A 20,984-nucleotide genomic window follows, 5' to 3' on the forward strand; every position below is an offset into this window, starting at 1 on the left:
TGCAGTGTGGATGAATGTTCAGGATATAAATAGCACTCCTATAGAAGATGCAGTGTGGATGAATGATCAGGATATAAATAGCACTCCTATAGAAGATGCAGTGTGGATGAATGATCAGGATATAAATAGCACTCCTATAGAAGATGCAGTGTGGATGAATGATCAGGATATAAATAGCACTCCTATAGAAGATGCAGTGGGGATGAATGATCAGGATATAAATAGCACTCCTATAGAAGATGCAGTGTGGATGAATGATCAGGATATAAATAGCACTCCTATAGAAGATGCAGTGTGGATGAATGATCAGGATATAAATAGCACTCCTATAGAAGATGCAGTGTGGATGAATGATCAGGATATAAATAGCACTCCTATAGAAGATGCAGTGTGGATGAATGTTCAGGATATAAATAGCACTCCTATAGAAGATGCAGTGAGGATGAATGATCAGGATATAAATAGCACTCCTATAGAAGATGCAGTGTGGATGAATGATCAGGATATAAATAGCACTCCTATAGAAGATGCAGTGTGGATGAATGATCAGGATATAAAAACCACTCCTAAAGAAGATGCAGTGTGGATGAATGATCAGGATATAAATAGCACTCCTATAGAAGATGCAGTGTGGATGAATGATCAGGATATAAATAGCACTCCAATAGAAGATGCAGTGAGGATGAATGATCAGGATATAAATAGCACTCCTATAGAAGATGCAGTGTGGATGAATGATCAGGGTATAAATAGCACTCCTAAAGAAGATGCAGTGTGGATGAATGATCAGGATATAAATAGCACTCCTATAGAAGATTCAGTATGGATGAATGATCAGGATATAAATATCACTCCTAAAGAAGATGCAGTGAGGATGAATGATCAGGATATAAATAGCACTCCTATAGAAGATGCAGTGTGGATGAATGATCAGGATATAAATAGCACTCCTATAGAAGATGCAGTGTGGATGAATGATCAGGATATAAATAGCACTCCTATAGAAGATGCAGTGTGGATGAATGATCAGGATATAAATAGCACTCCTAAAGAAGATGCAGTGTGGATGAATGATCAGGATATAAATATCACTCCTAAAGAAGATGCAGTGTGGATGAATGATCAGGATATAAATAGCACTCCTATAGAAGATGCAGTGTGGATGAATGATCAGGATATAAATAGCACTCCTAAAGAAGATGCAGTGTGGATGAATGATCAGGATATAAATAGCACTCCTATTGAAGATTCAGTATGGATGAATGATCAGGATATAAATGTCACTCCTAAAGAAGATGCAGTGTGGATGAATGTTCAGGATATAAATAGCACTCCTATAGAAGATGCAGTGAGGATGAATGATCAGGATATAAATAGCACTCCTATAGAAGATGCAGTGTGGATGAATGATCAGGATATAAATAGCACTCCTATAGAAGATGCAGTGTGGATGAATGATCAGGATATAAATAGCACTCCTAAAGAAGATGCAGTGTGGATGAATGATCAGGATATAAATAGCACTCCTATAGAAGATGCAGTGTGGATGAATGATCAGGATATAAATAGCACTCCTATAGAAGATGCAGTGAGGATGAATGATCAGGATATAAATAGCACTCCTATAGAAGATGCAGTGTGGATGAATGATCAGGATATAAATAGCACTCCTAAAGAAGATGCAGTGTGGATGAATGATCAGGATATAAATAGCACTCCTATAGAAGATTCAGTATGGATGAATGATCAGGATATAAATATCACTCCTAAAGAAGATGCAGTGAGGATGAATGATCAGGATATAAATAGCACTCCTATAGAAGATGCAGTGTGGATGAATGATCAGGATATAAATAGCACTCCTATAGAAGATGCAGTGTGGATGAATGATCAGGATATAAATAGCACTCCTATAGAAGATGCAGTGTGGATGAATGATCAGGATATAAATAGCACTCCTAAAGAAAATGCAGTGTGGATGAATGATCAGGATATAAATATCACTCCTAAAGAAGATGCAGTGTGGATGAATGATCAGGATATAAATAGCACTCCTATAGAAGATGCAGTGTGGATGAATGATCAGGATATAAATAGCACTCCTAAAGAAGATGCAGTGTGGATGAATGATCAGGATATAAATAGCACTCCTATTGAAGATTCAGTATGGATGAATGATCAGGATATAAATATCACTCCTAAAGAAGATGCAGTGTGGATGAATGATCAGGATATAAATAGCACTCCTAAAGAAGATGCAGTGAGGATGAATGATCAGGATATAAATAGCACTCCTATAGAAGATGCAGTGTGGATGAATGATCAGGATATAAATAGCACTCCTATAGAAGATGCAGTGTGGATGAATGATCAGGATATAAATAGCACTCCTATAGAAGATGCAGTGAGGATGAATGATCAGGATATAAATAGCACTCCTATAGAAGATGCAGTGTGGATGAATGATCAGGATATAAATAGCACTCCTAAAGAAGAGGCAGTTTGGATGAATGATCAGTATATAAATAGCACTCCTAAAGAAGATGCAGTGTGGATGAATGATCAGGATATAAATAGCACTCCTATAGAAGATGCAGTGTGGATGAATGATCAGGATATAAATAGCACTCCTATAGAAGATGCAGTGTGGATGAATGATCAGGATATAAATAGCACTCCTATAGAAGATGCAGTGTGGATGAATGATCAGGATATAAATAGCACTCCTATAGAAGATGCAGTGTGGATGAATGATCAGGATATAAATAGCACTCCTATAGAAGATGCAGTGAGGATGAATGATCAGGATATAAATAGCACTCCTATAGAAGATGCAGTGTGGATGAATGATCAGGATATAAATAGCACTCCTATAGAAGATGCAGTGTGGATGAATGATCAGGATATAAATAGCACTCCTATAGAAGATGCAGTGAGGATGAATGATCAGGATATAAATAGCACTCCTATAGAAGATGCAGTGAGGATGAATGATCAGGATATAAATAGCACTCCTATAGAAGATGCAGTGTGGATGAATGATCAGGATATAAATAGCACTCCTATAGAAGATGCAGTGTGGATGAACGATCAGGATATAAATAGCACTCCTATAGAAGATGCAGTGTGGATGAATGATCAGGATATGAATAGCACTCCTAAAGAAGATGCAGTGTGGATGAATGATCAGGATATAAATAGCACTCCTGTAGAAAATGCAGTGTGGATGAATGATCAGGATATAAATAGCACTCCTATAGAAGATGCAGTGTGGATGAATGTTCAGGATATAAATAGCACTCCTATAGAAGATGCAGTGTGGATGAATGATCAGGATATAAATAGCACTCCTATAGAAGATGCAGTGTGGATGAATGATCAGGATATAAATAGCACTCCTATAGAAGATGCAGTGTGGATGAATGATCAGGATATAAATAGCACTCCTATAGAAGATGCAGTGGGGATGAATGATCAGGATATAAATAGCACTCCTATAGAAGATGCAGTGTGGATGAATGATCAGGATATAAATAGCACTCCTATAGAAGATGCAGTGTGGATGAATGATCAGGATATAAATAGCACTCCTATAGAAGATGCAGTGTGGATGAATGATCAGGATATAAATAGCACTCCTATAGAAGATGCAGTGTGGATGAATGTTCAGGATATAAATAGCACTCCTATAGAAGATGCAGTGAGGATGAATGATCAGGATATAAATAGCACTCCTATAGAAGATGCAGTGTGGATGAATGATCAGGATATAAATAGCACTCCTATAGAAGATGCAGTGTGGATGAATGATCAGGATATAAATAGCACTCCTAAAGAAGATGCAGTGTGGATGAATGATCAGGATATAAATAGCACTCCTATAGAAGATGCAGTGTGGATGAATGATCAGGATATAAATAGCACTCCTATAGAAGATGCAGTGTGGATGAATGATCAGGATATAAATAGCACTCCTATAGAAGATGCAGTGAGGATGAATGATCAGGATATAAATAGCACTCCTATAGAAGATGCAGTGTGGATGAATGATCAGGATATAAATAGCACTCCTAAAGAAGATGCAGTGTGGATGAATGATCAGGATATAAATAGCACTCCTATAGAAGATTCAGTATGGATGAATGATCAGGATATAAATATCACTCCTAAAGAAGATGCAGTGAGGATGAATGATCAGGATATAAATAGCACTCCTATAGAAGATGCAGTGTGGATGAATGATCAGGATATAAATAGCACTCCTATAGAAGATGCAGTGTGGATGAATGATCAGGATATAAATAGCACTCCTATAGAAGATGCAGTGTGGATGAATGATCAGGATATAAATAGCACTCCTATAGAAGATGCAGTGAGGATGAATGATCAGGATATAAATAGCACTCCTATAGAAGATGCAGTGTGGATGAATGATCAGGATATAAATAGCACTCCTAAAGAAGATGCAGTGTGGATGAATGATCAGGATATAAATAGCACTCCTATAGAAGATTCAGTATGGATGAATGATCAGGATATAAATATCACTCCTAAAGAAGATGCAGTGAGGATGAATGATCAGGATATAAATAGCACTCCTATAGAAGATGCAGTGTGGATGAATGATCAGGATATAAATAGCACTCCTATAGAAGATGCAGTGTGGATGAATGATCAGGATATAAATAGCACTCCTATAGAAGATGCAGTGTGGATGAATGATCAGGATATAAATAGCACTCCTATAGAAGATGCAGTGTGGATGAATGATCAGGATATAAATAGCACTCCTATAGAAGATGCAGTGTGGATGAATGATCAGGATATAAATAGCACTCCTACAGAAGATGCAGTGTGGATGAATGATCAGGATATAAATAGCACTCCTATAGAAGATGCAGTGTGGATGAATGATCAGGATATAAATAGCACTCCTATAGAAGATGCAGTGTGGATGAATGATCAGGATATAAATAGCACTCCTATAGAAGATGCAGTGTGGATGAATGATCAGGATATAAATAGCACTCCTAAAGAAGATGCAGTGTGGATGAATGATCAGGATATAAATATCACTCCTAAAGAAGATGCAGTGTGGATGAATGATCAGGATATAAATAGCACTCCTATAGAAGATGCAGTGTGGATGAATGATCAGGATATAAATAGCACTCCTAAAGAAGATGCAGTGAGGATGAATGATCAGGATATAAATAGCACTCCTATAGAAGATGCAGTGAGGATGAATGATCAGGATATAAATAGCACTCCTAAAGAAGATGCAGTGTGGATGAATGATCAGGATATAAATAGCACTCCTATAGAAGATGCAGTGTGGATGAATGATCAGGATATAAATAGCACTCCTATAGAAGATGCAGTGTGGATGAATGATCAGGATATAAATAGCACTCCTATAGAAGATGCAGTGAGGATGAATGATCAGGATATAAATAGCACTCCTATAGAAGATGCAGTGTGAATGAATGATCAGGATATAAATAGCACTCCTAAAGAAGATGCAGTTTGGATGAATGATCAGTATATAAATAGCACTCCTAAAGAAGATGCAGTGTGGATGAATGATCAGGATATAAATAGCACTCCTATAGAAGATGCAGTGTGGATGAATGATCAGGATATAAATAGCACTCCTATAGAAGATGCAGTGTGGATGAATGATCAGGATATAAATAGCACTCCTATAGAAGATGCAGTGTGGATGAATGATCAGGATATAAATAGCACTCTTATAGAAGATGCAGTGTGGATGAATGATCAGGATATAAATAGCACTCCTATAGAAGATGCAGTGAGGATGAATGATCAGGATATAAATAGCACTCCTATAGAAGATGCAGTGTGGATGAATGATCAGGATATAAATAGCACTCCTATAGAAGATGCAGTGTGGATGAATGATCAGGATATAAATAGCACTCCTATAGAAGATGCAGTGTGGATGAATGATCAGGATATAAATAGCACTCCTATAGAAGATGCAGTGAGGATGAATGATCAGGATATAAATAGCACTCCTATAGAAGATGCAGTGAGGATGAATGATCAGGATATAAATAGCACTCCTATAGAAGATGCAGTGTGGATGAATGATCAGGATATAAATAGCACTCCTATAGAAGATGCAGTGTGGATGAACGATCAGGATATAAATAGCACTCCTATAGAAGATGCAGTGTGGATGAATGATCAGGATATGAATAGCACTCCTAAAGAAGATGCAGTGTGGATGAATGATCAGGATATAAATAGCACTCCTATAGAAGATGCAGTGAGGATGTATGATCAGGATATAAATAACACTCCTATAGAAGATGCAGTGAGGATGAATGATCAGGATATAAATAGCACTCCTATAGAAGATGCAGTGTGGATGAATGATCAGGATATAAATAGCACTCCAATAGAAGATGCAGTGTGGATGAATGATCAGGATATAAATAGCACTCCTATAGAAGATGCAGTGTGGATGAATGATCAGGATATAAATAGCACTCCTATAGAAGATGCAGTGTGGATGAATGATCAGGATATAAATAGCACTCCTATAGAAGATGCAGTGTGGATGAATGATCAGGATATAAATAGCACTCCTATAGAAGATGCAGTGTGGATGAATGATCAGGATATAAATAGCACTCCTATAGAAGATGCAGTGTGGATGAATGATCAGGATATAAATAGCACTCCTATAGAAGATGCAGTGTGGATGAATGATCAGGATATAAATAGCACTCCTATAGAAGATGCAGTGTGGATGAATGATCAGGATATAAATAGCACTCCTAAAGAAGATGCAGTGTGGATGAATGATCAGGATATAAATATCACTCCTAAAGAAGATGCAGTGTGGATGAATGATCAGGATATAAATAGCACTCCTATAGAAGATGCAGTGTGGATGAATGATCAGGATATAAATAGCACTCCTAAAGAAGATGCAGTGTGGATGAATGATCAGGATATAAATAGCACTCCTATTGAAGATTCAGTATGGATGAATGATCAGGATATAAATATCACTCCTAAAGAAGATGCAGTGTGGATGAATGATCAGGATATAAATAGCACTCCTAAAGAAGATGCAGTGAGGATGAATGATCAGGATATAAATAGCACTCCTATAGAAGATGCAGTGTGGATGAATGATCAGGATATAAATAGCACTCCTATAGAAGATGCAGTGTGGATGAATGATCAGGATATAAATAGCACTCCTATAGAAGATGCAGTGAGGATGAATGATCAGGATATAAATAGCACTCCTATAGAAGATGCAGTGTGAATGAATGATCAGGATATAAATAGCACTCCTAAAGAAGATGCAGTTTGGATGAATGATCAGTATATAAATAGCACTCCTAAAGAAGATGCAGTGTGGATGAATGATCAGGATATAAATAGCACTCCTATAGAAGATGCAGTGTGGATGAATGATCAGGATATAAATAGCACTCCTATAGAAGATGCAGTGTGGATGAATGATCAGGATATAAATAGCACTCCTATAGAAGATGCAGTGTGGATGAATGATCAGGATATAAATAGCACTCTTATAGAAGATGCAGTGTGGATGAATGATCAGGATATAAATAGCACTCCTATAGAAGATGCAGTGAGGATGAATGATCAGGATATAAATAGCACTCCTATAGAAGATGCAGTGTGGATGAATGATCAGGATATAAATAGCACTCCTATAGAAGATGCAGTGTGGATGAATGATCAGGATATAAATAGCACTCCTATAGAAGATGCAGTGAGGATGAATGATCAGGATATAAATAGCACTCCTATAGAAGATGCAGTGAGGATGAATGATCAGGATATAAATAGCACTCCTATAGAAGATGCAGTGTGGATGAATGATCAGGATATGAATAGCACTCCTAAAGAAGATGCAGTGTGGATGAATGATCAGGATATAAATAGCACTCCTATAGAAGATGCAGTGAGGATGTATGATCAGGATATAAATAACACTCCTATAGAAGATGCAGTGAGGATGAATGATCAGGATATAAATAGCACTCCTATAGAAGATGCAGTGTGGATGAATGATCAGGATATAAATAGCACTCCTATAGAAGATGCAGTGTGGATGAATGATCAGGATATAAATAGCACTCCTATAGAAGATGCAGTGTGGATGAATGATCAGGATATAAATAGCACTCCTATAGAAGATGCAGTGTGGATGAATGATCAGGATATAAATAGCACTCCTATAGAAGATGCAGTGTGGATGAATGATCAGGATATAAATAGCACTCCTATAGAAGATGCAGTGTGGATGAATGATCAGGATATAAATAGCACTCCTATAGAAGATGCAGTGTGGATGAATGATCAGGATATAAATAGCACTCCTATAGAAGATGCAGTGTGGATGAATGATCAGGATATAAATAGCACTCTTATAGAAGATGCAGTGTGGATGAATGATCAGGATATAAATAGCACTCCTATAGAAGATGCAGTGAGGATGAATGATCAGGATATAAATAGCACTCCTATAGAAGATGCAGTGTGGATGAATGATCAGGATATAAATAGCACTCCTATAGAAGATGCAGTGTGGATGAATGATCAGGATATAAATAGCACTCCTATAGAAGATGCAGTGAGGATGAATGATCAGGATATAAATAGCACTCCTATAGAAGATGCAGTGAGGATGAATGATCAGGATATAAATAGCACTCCTATAGAAGATGCAGTGTGGATGAATGATCAGGATATAAATAGCACTCCTATAGAAGATGCAGTGTGGATGAACGATCAGGATATAAATAGCACTCCTATAGAAGATGCAGTGTGGATGAATGATCAGGATATGAATAGCACTCCTAAAGAAGATGCAGTGTGGATGAATGATCAGGATATAAATAGCACTCCTATAGAAGATGCAGTGAGGATGTATGATCAGGATATAAATAACACTCCTATAGAAGATGCAGTGAGGATGAATGATCAGGATATAAATAGCACTCCTATAGAAGATGCAGTGTGGATGAATGATCAGGATATAAATAGCACTCCTATAGAAGATGCAGTGTGGATGAATGATCAGGATATAAATAGCACTCCTATAGAAGATGCAGTGTGGATGAATGATCAGGATATAAATAGCACTCCTATAGAAGATGCAGTGAGGATGAATGATCAGGATATAAATAGCACTCCCATAGAAGATGCAGTGTGGATGAGTGATCAGGATATAAATAGCACTCCTATAGAAGATGCAGTGTGGATGAATGATCAGTAGTGACAGGATATAAATAGCACTCCTAAAGAAGATGCAGTGTGGATGAATGATCAGGATATAAATAGCACTCCTATAGAAGATGCAGTGTGGATGAATGATCAGGATATAAATAGCACTCCTATAGAAGATGCAGTGGGGATGAATGATCAGGATATAAATAGCACTCCTATAGAAGATGCAGTGTGGATGAATGATCAGGATATAAATAGCACTCCTATAGAAGATGCAGTGAGGATGAATGATCAGGATATAAATAGCACTCCTATAGAAGATGCAGTGTGGATGAATGATCAGGATATAAATAGCACTCCTATAGAAGATGCAGTGTGGATGAATGATCAGGATATAAATAGCACTCCTATAGAAGATGCAGTGTGGATGAATGATCAGGATATAAATAGCACTCCTATAGAAGATGCAGTGTGGATGAATGATCAGGATATAAATAGCACTCCTGTAGAAGATGCAGTGTGGATGAATGATCAGGATATAAATAGCACTCCTAAAGATGATGCATTTTCCAGTTTGCTACCAACTTGAAAGAGGGAACTTCTGCATAAAACCCACATGGAAAACTGAGATTCGGCAAATAACATATAAAGAGAGGCCAAACCAACAACAGTAGTTACTAAAACATAAATTGCTAATTTATGCTGTAAAAGATGGATTTTATGATGTAATGTCAGCTTTATACATTTCTATCCCAGGACCACTCAATTTCCAATTTCTCCAAAAATCTCCTGTGGGTTACCCAGAATCACATTGGGTTACCCAGAATCACATCCTTTTTCACTGACTGTAATGTAAACACACGAACAGCGATTTAAGGTACTGCATCTCAGTGCTAGAGGTGTCACTACAGACCCTGGTTCAAAACTAGGCTATATCATAACAGGCCGGATTGGGAGTCCCATAGGGCAACGCACAGTAGCCCAGCATCGTCTGGGTTAGGGTTTGGCCGTCATTGTAAATAAGAATTTGTCCTTCGCTGGCTTGCCTGGTTAAGTAAAGGTTAAATACATTTTTTAAATGTAACTTCATTACACCGTTACACTGGCATACAAACTCGGTAGCATAGAGTTGATAATACATATGACGTTGGGAAATAGTGCATTGTGGGTAGTTTAGAAGATTTCCCGAATTAAGTTAATACATTTGTAATAAAGCAAAAACATAACTGTTTGTACTTATAGGTAACCATATCGTGACTACAACTAGCTTACTAGGTCTTTAACCACACTGTGTTGTTACACTGCTGAGTAAAAACTCATGCTTCCTACACTTTAACTTTTTGTCTGACAATAAAATAATAATTTTACTCAACTGCGTTACCCACTCCAGTCAGCAGATGGCGGTCTGGGAATTTAATGTAATGCTGTTGGTGTGATGTATAATGTAGTGGACGGAACGCTTCTTTCAACAGCAGCAACAGTTAGTCGGACACCACGGTAGCTTGCTAGACAAAATAGCCGAACAATAAAGCTCTTTAGATGCTTTAGTGTATATTAGCCACTGTGTTTTAAACCCACTACTGTCGTCTAGTTAGTTATCAGATTTAATTTCATATTTACGGTGTTGTTGTTATTATTCAGCTAGCGGGCTGGATAAATTAGCATTAGCCTAGCTAGCTAACATCTCCGACCATGAGTTCACTTAGCTACTCTCCTGCTAAAGAAGAGGTCTGCTGGACAGAGAAAGAAGCTCTCGTCAAAGAGGAGGCTGTTTCAATACAAAAACAAGTAGAGGGTGAGGCTGTTACAGTGAAAGAAGAAGAGAAAGATGTTACAGTGAAAGAAGAGGAAGACGCGTTCAGAGTGAAAGAGGAGGAGGATGTTACAGTAAAAGAAGAGGAGGATGCAGTTTTTGGAGTGAAAGAGGAGGAGGGGGAGATGACTGTTACATCGAAGAAGGAAGAAGAGGAAGAAACTGGATATCTGGGCCCGGTTTCCCAAACGCATCTTAAGGCATCCAATGGTTCTAACGATGAACGGGCCCTGATTAACACTAGTAAGTACTGTCTTAAATACAGAGGCACAAACTCTGCAGTTGTTCAACTGATGTGTGGTGTTAAAGGGGAAATATGCAATAGCTACATCCATATTGTGACTTTTTAATTATTTATTTTTAGCCATTGATTCTTGAAGAATATAACACATGTCTCATGAGCTTAGTTCAACTGTTGTACCCCATCAGAACCACAAATAAGCTTTTTTTACTCCAATGTCTAGAAACAATGTAAATCAACACTGTATAGCCTCAACATGGTTAAAACTATAATGTTGATATCATGGATGATCAGTCCTTGCATCCGTAGGTCTGTTTGTTTGTCTGTAGTTACATTTCTCCAACCCCATAATCATCTTATAACCAAAACAGTGGTGGAATGACAGATTTGTTATTGTTTGAACTGCAGATTGCTGGGTTGTGTGGGTTTTTTAAACAGCAACAAAATGGCTGCCCAGAGACTTGGTTTGGTAAACAGCTGAGGGATGGGGGAAGGAGAAGTGTAACCACTCTCAAATTCATAGAGAAAGCTATTGTAGCAACCGTAACCCAACACCTAGCGACCTCTTCAAGAAGTTCAGACATCTTGGTGTAACAGTTATAAGGTGTTGGCTTGACAGTCGCTGGACCCAGGATTGAGTTCAGCTCAGGACTACCCCCTGAATGGACTACACTATAAATACAAAGACTGGCCATCCATGATGTCATAATGATAGTTTAACCAGGTTTCTAGGATATATAGTATATTCTAGAATTCATCCATGATGTCATAATGATTGTTTAACCAGGTTTCTAGGATATATAGTATATTCTAGAATTCATCCATGATGTCATAATGATAGTTTAACCAGGTTTCTAGGCTATATAGTATATTCTGGAATTAATCCATGATGTCATAATGATGGTTTAACCAGGTTTCTAGGCTATATAGTATATTCTAGAATTCATCCATGATGTCATAATGATAGTTTAACCAGGTTTCTAGGCTATATAGTATATTCTAGAATTCATCCATGATGTCATAATGATAGTTTAACCAGGTTTCTAGTCTATATAGTATATTCTAGAATTCATCCATGATGTCATAATGATAGTTTAACCAGGTTTCTAGGATAAATAGTATATTCTAGAATTCATCCATGATGTCATAATGATAGTTTAACCAGGTTACTAGGCTATATAGTATATTCTAGAATTAATCCATGATGTCATAATGATAGTTTAACCAGGTTACTAGGCTATATAGTATATTCTAGAATTCATCCATGATGTCATAATGATAGTTTAACCAGGTTTCTAGGATAAATAGTATATTCTAGAATTCATCCATGATGTCATAATGATTGTTTAACCAGGTTTCTAGGCTATATAGTATATTCTAGAATTCACCCATGATGTCATAATGATAGTTTAACCAGGTTTCTAGGCTATATAGTATATTCTAGAATTCATCCATGATGTCATAATGATAGTTTAACCAGGTTTCTAGGCTATATAGTATATTCTAGAATTCATCCATGATGTCATAATGATAGTTTAACCAGGTTTCTAGGATAAATAGTATATTCTAGAATTCATCCATGATGTCATAATGATTGTTTAACCAGGTTTCTAGGCTATATAGTATATTCTAGAATTCCTCCATGATGTCATAATGATAGTTTAACCAGGTTACTAGGCTATATAGTATATTCTAGAATTAATCCATGATGTCATAATGATAGTTTAACCAGGTTTCTAGGATAAATAGTATATTCTAGAATTCATCCATGATGTCATAATGATTGTTTAATCAGGTTTCTAGGCTATATAGTATATTCTAGAATTCCTCCATGATGTCATAATGATAGTTTAACCAGGTTACTAGGCTATATAGTATATTCTAGAATTAATCCATGATGTCATAATGATAGTTTAACCAGGTTACTAGGCTATATAGTATATTCTAGAATTCATCCATGATGTCATAATGATAGTTTAACCAGGATACTAGGCTATATAGTAGATTCTAGAATTCATCCATGATGTCATAATGATAGTTTAACCAGGTTACTAGGCTATATAGTATATTCTAGAATTCATCCATGATGTCATAATGATAGTTTAACCAGGTTTCTAGGATAAATAGTATATTCTAGAATTCATCCATGATGTCATAATGATTGTTTAACCAGGTTTCTAGGCTATATAGTATATTCTAGAATTCATCCATGATGTCATAATGATAGTTTAACCAGGTTACTAGGCTATATAGTATATTCTAGAATTCATCCATGATGTCATAATGATAGTTTAACCAGGTTTCTAGGCTATATAGTATATTCTAGAATTCATCCATGATGTCATAATGATAGTTTAACCAGGTTACTAGGATATATAGTATATTCTAGAATTCATCCATGATGTCATAATGATAGTTTAACCAGGTTTCTAGACTATATAGTATATTCTAGAATTCATCCATGAGGTCAAAATTATTGTTTTAAACAGATTGAGGCTATATAGTATATGATATAAATATTATATATTCTAATATATATATATATATATAGTATATTGCATTCATGAATTGGTTTGAAACCTTTGTTTTAAACCCTTTTCAAAGTTGGTGCCTCGACGGATTTGGAAAAAATGGTTTGTCATAAAACACTATTTTTTTATTTATGTAAATGTACCCTTTATTTAACTAGGCAAGTCAGTTTATTTACAATGACTGCCTACCCCGGACAATGCTGGGCCAATTGTGTGCCGCCCTATGGGACTCCCAATGTGATACAGCCTGGATTTGAACCAGGGTGTCTTTAGTGACGCCTCAAGCACTGAGATGCAGTGTCTTAGACCGCTGCGCCACTCGGGAGCCCCAAAATCATGTTCTAGTGCTGTCCCCAACTAAAATACATCTTGGTCAACCAAGAGTCATCTGTTCTTTCTACCAATCGCCCCATGTGTTTTAATAAAATCAACTATATGTACTGAACTTGTCTGATGCTTTAAGCACGCTGTTTGATTAAATAATTAAGACACTCAAATGACTAGAGGGAGCCAGCCATCAACATAACCTGACTGGAGGGAGCCAGTCGTCAGCATAACCTGACCGGAGGGAGCCAGTCGTCAACATACCTGACCGGAGGGAGCCAGTCGTCAACATAACCTGACTGGAGGGAGCCAGTCGTCAACATACCTGACCGGAGGGAGCCAGTCGTCAACATAACCTGACTGGAGGGAGCCAGTCGTCAGCATAACCTGACCGGAGGGAGCCGACCAGTTCTGAAAGCCTTTAGCCGTACCCTCATCCTACTCCTCTGGTGATGTAGAGGTTATCCCAGGCCCTGTGTGTCCCCAGGCGCTCTCATTTGTTGACTTCTGTAACCGTAAAAGCCTTAGATTCATGCATGTTAACATCAGAAGCCTCCTACCTAAGTTTGTTTGACTCACTGCTTCAGCACACTCCGCCAACCTTGATGTCCTTGATGTGTCTGAATCAGGAGGAGCAATCTACTGCAGAGATTAAAGTTCTATCATACTTTCCAGGTCTAAGCCCAAACATTTCGAGCTTCTAATTTTAAAAATGAATCTCGCCTGTTACAGACCCCCCCCCCCCTCAGCTCCCAGCTATGCCCTGGACACCATATGTGAATTGATTTCCCCCCATCTATCTTCAGAGTTTGTTCTGTTAGGTGACCTAAACTGGGATGCCTGGTTGTTGTTTAAAAGTAATTTCCTCACCACCTTATATAAGCATGCCCCTTTCAAAAAATGTAGAACTAAAAACAGATATAGACCTTGGTTCACTCCAGACCTGACTGCCCCCGACCAGCTCAAAAACATCCTGTGGCGTACTGCACTAACATCGAATAGTCCCCGCGATATGCAACTTTTCAGAGAAGTCTGGAACCAATACACACAGTCAGTTAGGAAAGCAAAAGCTAGCTTTTTCAAACAGAAATTTGCATCCTGTAGCTCTAACTCCAAAAGGTTTTGGGACACTGTAAAGTCCATGGAGAATAAGAGCACCTCCTCCCAGCTGCCCACTGCACTGAGGATAGGAAACACTGTCACCACCGATAAATCCACGATAATCGAGAATTTCAATAAGCATTTCTCTACAGCTGGCCATGCTTTTCTCCTGACTACCCCAACCCCGGCCAACAGCTCCCCACCCCCCATAGCTACTTGCCCAAGCCTCCCCAGCTTCTCCTTCACCCAAATCCAGATAGCTGATGTTCTGAAAGAGTTGCAAAACCTGGACCCGTACAAATCAGCTGGGCTAAACAATCTGGACACTCTCTTTCTAAAGTTATCCGCCGCCATTGTGGCAACCCCTATTACTAGTCTGTTCAACCTCTCTTTCGTATTGTCCGAGATTCCTAAAGATTGGAAAGCTTCCGCGGTCATCCCCCTCTTCAAAGGGGGTGACACTCCAGACCCAAACTGTTACAGACCTATATCCATCCTGTCCTGCCTTTCGAAAGTCTTCGAAAGCCAAGTTAACAAACAAATCACTGACCATTTTGAATCCCACCGTACCTTCTCCCCTGTGCAATCCGGTTTCCGAGCTGATCACGGGTGCACCTCAGCCACGCTCAAGGTACTAAACGATATCATAACCGCCATCGATAAAAGATAGTACTGTGCAGCCGTCTTCATCAACCTGGCCAAGGCTTTCGACTCTGTCAATCACCGTATTCTTATCAGCAGACTCAACAGCCTTGGTTTCTCAAATGACTGACTCGCCTGGTTTACCAACTGCTTCTCAGACAGAGTTCAGTGTGTTCCTTGATGGACAGGCTGTTGTACAACACACAGAGCTATTTTCCTTTATTTGTTGTTAGGTGAAGTTATGGGTCCTATAGTAGGGCTATGTTATTGTTAGGTGAAGTTATGGGTCCTACAGTAGGTCTATGTTGTTGTTATGGGATCTACAGTAGGTCTATGTTGTTGCTAGGTGAAGTTATGGGTCCTACAGTAGGTCTATGTTGTTGTTAGGTGAAGTTATGGGTCCTACAGTAGGTCTATGTTATTGTTATGGGTCCTACAGTAGGTCAATGTTGTTAGGTGAAGTTATGGGTCCTACAGTAGGTCTATGTTATTGTTAGGTGAAGTTATGGGTCCTACAGTAGGGCTATGTTATTGTTAGGTGAAGTTATGGGTCCTACAGTAGGGCTATGTTATTGTTAGGTGAAGTTATGGGTCCTACAGTAGGTCTATGTTGTTGTTGTTAGGTGAAGTTATGGGTCCTACAGTAGGGCTATGTTATTGTTAGGTGAAGTTATGGGTACTATAGTAGGTCTATGTTGTTGTTATGTGAAGTTATGGGTCCTACAGTAGGTCTATGTTGTTAGGTGAAGTTATGGGATCTACAGTAGGTCTATGTTGTTGTTGTTAGGTGAAGTTATGGGTCCTACAGTAGGTCTATGTTATTGTTATGGGTCCTACAGTAGGTCAATGTTGTTAGGTGAAGTTATGGGTCCTACAGTAGTTCTATGTTATTGTTAGGTGAAGTTATGGGTCCTACAGTAGGTCTATGTTATTGTTATGGGTCCTACAGTAGGTCTATGTTATTGTTATGGGTCCTAGAGTACACTATGTATGTCATGCAACAACAACCAAAGTGCTTCTTCGTTCATTACATAGGTATATTTGTTGTTAGGTGAAGTTATGGGCCAATTTGGCAAACAGTGTGCAAACCCTCATTGTCAGGCTGATGGAAAAGCCAAAGAGCATTTTACTGGTTGAAGTGTTTTTTAAGTACAAAGCGTTTGATTTGCAATGATGACACTAACATTATCTTAAGCAGGACATTCAAACGAGCCTTACAATTATAATCTAAAGTAGTGTGAAATGTACTCATAAGCTACCTGTAAATGGAAGTTACTCCCCTGAGGTTTCCCATATTCACATTCAGAATACATGGTGAAAAACTAAAATCTTTGCTCACCATTTTTGCTCCTGGCAGATATACTACATCCATAACTATCGGTTTCCTCATTAGCAAGGAGGAGTTTCTACAACCAAATTGCATGTGCATCGCCCTCGTGACGCAATTTTATTAAACACAGAAAGGGGCCTATATTGGAGACCAAAGGTCGTCTGGCACACTGCTTAGAGTTTCAACAACATGAGTAACTCATTTATCGTCTTAGATGTTACTACTAATGTGAAAACAAGACAAAATATGACTGTTCTTGCTCATTTTAAGACAAATGTCAAATAATCATTACATTCATTACAGACGTCAATTGTTGTACAACATCATGGCTACGCTGTTGGCATCACTTTTTTACAGTGGATTTCCGCTGTTGTGGGCTTTTAACCATCTGTCTGACTTTGTTGTTCACACAGGAGTGAGACGGACCTACCGTGGGTCCTCTGGGGAGCCTCAACAACCTCATGATGCTGACAAGGCAGAGAAGAGTCTCTCCACATTAGCACACCTCAAGAAACACCAGCAGAGATCCACAGGGAAGAAACCTCACTGCTGCTCTGACTGTGGGAAAAGATTCACCACCTCATCAGGCATGAAAATTCATCAGAGAATCCACACAGGAGAGAAACCTTATAGCTGTGGTCAATGTGGGAAGAGTTTTGATACATCTAACCATCTTATTGTACACCAAAGAACACACACAGGAGAGAAACCGTATAGCTGTACACAATGTGGGAAGAGCTTTAGTCATTCAAACAGCCTGATATCACACCAGAGAACACACACAGGAGAGAAACCTTATAGCTGTGGTCAATGTGGGAAGAGTTTTACTACTTCGAGCAATCTGAGGCTTCACCAGAGAACACACACAGGAGAGAAACCTTATAGCTGTGATGAATGTGGCAATAGTTTTACAACATCGCGTAATCTGACTCTTCACCAGAGAATACACACAGGAGAGAAACCTTATAGCTGTACTCAATGTGGGAGGAGTTTTACTCAATCACCCAGCCTGATATCACACCAGAGAACACACACAGGAGAGAAACCTTTTAACTGTGCTCAATGTGGGAAGAGTTTTACTAGGTCAACCGGCCTGATATCACACCAGAGAACACACACAGGAGAGAAACCTTATAGCTGTGATGAATGTGGGAAGAGTTTTGTTACATCTAACAGTCTGACTAAACACCGGAGAACACACACAGGAGAGAAACAGTTTAGCTGTGCTCAATGTGGGAAGAGCTTTACTGAGTCTAGCTGTCTGACTAAACACCAGAGAACACACACAGGAGAGAAACCTTATAGCTGTGATGAATGTGGGAAGAGTTTTGTTTTATCTAACAGTCTGACTAAACACCGGAGAACACACACAGGAGAGACATCTTATAGCTGTGATGAATGTGCGAAGAGTTTTGTTACATCTAACAGTCTGACTAAACACCGGAGAACACACACAGGAGAGACATCTTATAGCTGTGATGAATGTGCGAAGAGTTTTGTTACATCTAACAGTCTGACTAAACACCGGAGAACACACACAGGAGAGAAACTATGTAGGTGTGTTCAATGTGGGAAGAGCTTTACTGAGTCTAGCTGTCTGACTAAACACCAGAGAAAACACACAGGAGAGAAGCCTTTTAGCTGTAATCAATGTGGGAAGAGTTTTACTCAGTCAACCAGCCTGATATCACACCAGAGAAAACACACACAGGAGAGAAATCTTATAGCTGTGCTCAATGTGGGAAGAGTTTTACTACGTCTAGCAAGCGGACTACACACCATATAACACATACAGGAGAAACCTCAGCTGTGATCAGTGTGACCAGAGATAATCTGATAAAATACCTCAATCAATGAATTCATGTCAAATGTTTTAACATTGTAGAAGGAGTATTTAAGGATGTCACAATGTAGAGTGTTTTAACATTGTAGAAGGAGTATTTTAATGATGTCACAATGTAGAATGTTTAACATTGTAGTAGGAGTATTTTAATGATGTCACAATGTAGAACCCTAAACGTTTGTCCCCTGTTCTATTGATTTCAGCATGATATGGATATTAGCCTCAGGGGGAAAATCCAGGCTCTGAAATGGAAGAGTTACTATTTATGTGATTTAACAGAAAGTGACTAACAAAAAAAGAGTTGTGTTACACTTACCACGTTGGCAACCCACTTGAATCAAAATGCAACACTTCAAAATGTAGCGATCTGTTTTCTACAAAGGTTCCTCTAACCAGTGATGTACACATTATTCCCAGATTCCATGTGGTTTTTGAGCTGTTAGTTTAACAGGACGTGCAACCTCATCTCCCTCCTCTCGGTACAATTGATTTCAACGTGATATCGATGAGTGATGACAAATAAGTGTTGCGTTCCTTTGTTTAGCGACCCCTAAATTTAAATGCATCACTCCAAAATGTAGCTGACTGTCTTCTGCAGGTTGTCCTCTAATCAGTGAGGAAAAATATATCTCCCATTTCAATGTGTTTTTTTTAGTTGTGTTAGTTTCAACAGCACATACAACCTGATTTCCCCCATAATCGATATCAGTGATTTATTGCTACTTGTCAAAACAACAGCGTTTCTGGTGCTTGTGCAGTTTATAAGGTGCTTGTTTAAAAATATCCAAGTAATATGATTGTTGTGGCAGATGTTTGTGTACATAGCACATTTTATGTTTAGGTTTTCAATATATCACAAACTGACATTGTTGCCCTGCTTTTAGAATATCAGGGTTCATTCTCAGATGTGCCAAACCAAATGTACTAGAGCATGACATTGGGGACTGGGCCCTGATCCAACAACATGCCTATCTAGTAAACCCTGAAAATAGAGAGAAGCTCCACAGTGGTTTGCTTCCTGTCTTTAAGTTTGGTGTGGGTTCTTATTTTGTTTGCCTCTTCTTGAGCAGATTTAGTGGGTCTCATGGTGGGTGTCTTTTAGGTCCCAGTTGTTGTTACTAGTCAACTTTCAGTGGACACCCCCATAGTGTCTATCAGAACCCCTCCTAAAACCCCACCTGTTTAGTTGTGGTTGTTGTTAGTTCCTCTTCTGTTTGAGCAATTTAGATTTTTCTTTCTGGGGAACGTAACAACAAACAATGTAGTAAAACAAGCTTATATTTTGGGTTGGATGTTGCATCCAATTGTTAATATTTTAATAATTTCCTTAGAATGCTCATTAGTCTTTCAGTTGTTAGTCTTCTGTTTTTTATCCTCTTATGTTTGTTGTGTACTAAATATTTCTGTTTATTTTCATTGTTTTTTCCTGTGAAGCCATTGCGTTGCATCCATGTCTGAAATGTGCTTTATAAATAAATCTTGATTTAATTTGAACATAATGTAAAACAAATGAACCCAATGACTGACCAAAGAAGACTCTTGCCAAAACAATTTACAAATATGTGCAAAAGCAACACATTTCTTGGTCCATCTTAGTATGAAAAACTATCACTTTTCCAGCCTGCTGAAGGCGTGGTGGAGTGGTAAACACCACCCCCGGCTCTTCCAGGGCTTGAGGTGGTCTCCCACAGCTCTGATTATGTCATGTTCTGTGGCCTTGCTGTTCCATTTCTTGACTGCCCCTGCAACACAGAAATAAACACATTTAATCATGTTAAATAAAACACTCAAAGTAATGGGTATGGAGCATCTATGGCCTCAGTTACACCAGGCACCTAAATGTGACTTCTGTTATCTGATCACTCTAAGTTGCATTAGGTCTGGATGCACAAAAGTCACAATGTGCTGCATTAGGTTTA

General features: G+C 38.4%; 1 protein-coding gene across 1 annotated transcript; it reads left to right on the forward strand.

Annotated features, from left to right (window-relative positions):
* Nucleotides 1–17,811: 17,811 nt before the first annotated feature.
* Nucleotides 17,812–19,080, forward strand: LOC115186692 (zinc finger protein 135-like). The gene has a single exon (XM_029746230.1). The coding sequence runs from the start codon at nt 17,812–17,814 to the stop codon at nt 19,006–19,008; it is 1,197 nt and encodes a 398-aa protein (XP_029602090.1). The 3' UTR covers nt 19,009–19,080.
* Nucleotides 19,081–20,984: the final 1,904 nt, after the last annotated feature.

This window comes from Salmo trutta, unplaced genomic scaffold (genome assembly GCF_901001165.1).
Source record: "Salmo trutta unplaced genomic scaffold, fSalTru1.1, whole genome shotgun sequence".
Taxonomy (NCBI): Eukaryota; Metazoa; Chordata; class Actinopteri; order Salmoniformes; family Salmonidae; genus Salmo; species Salmo trutta.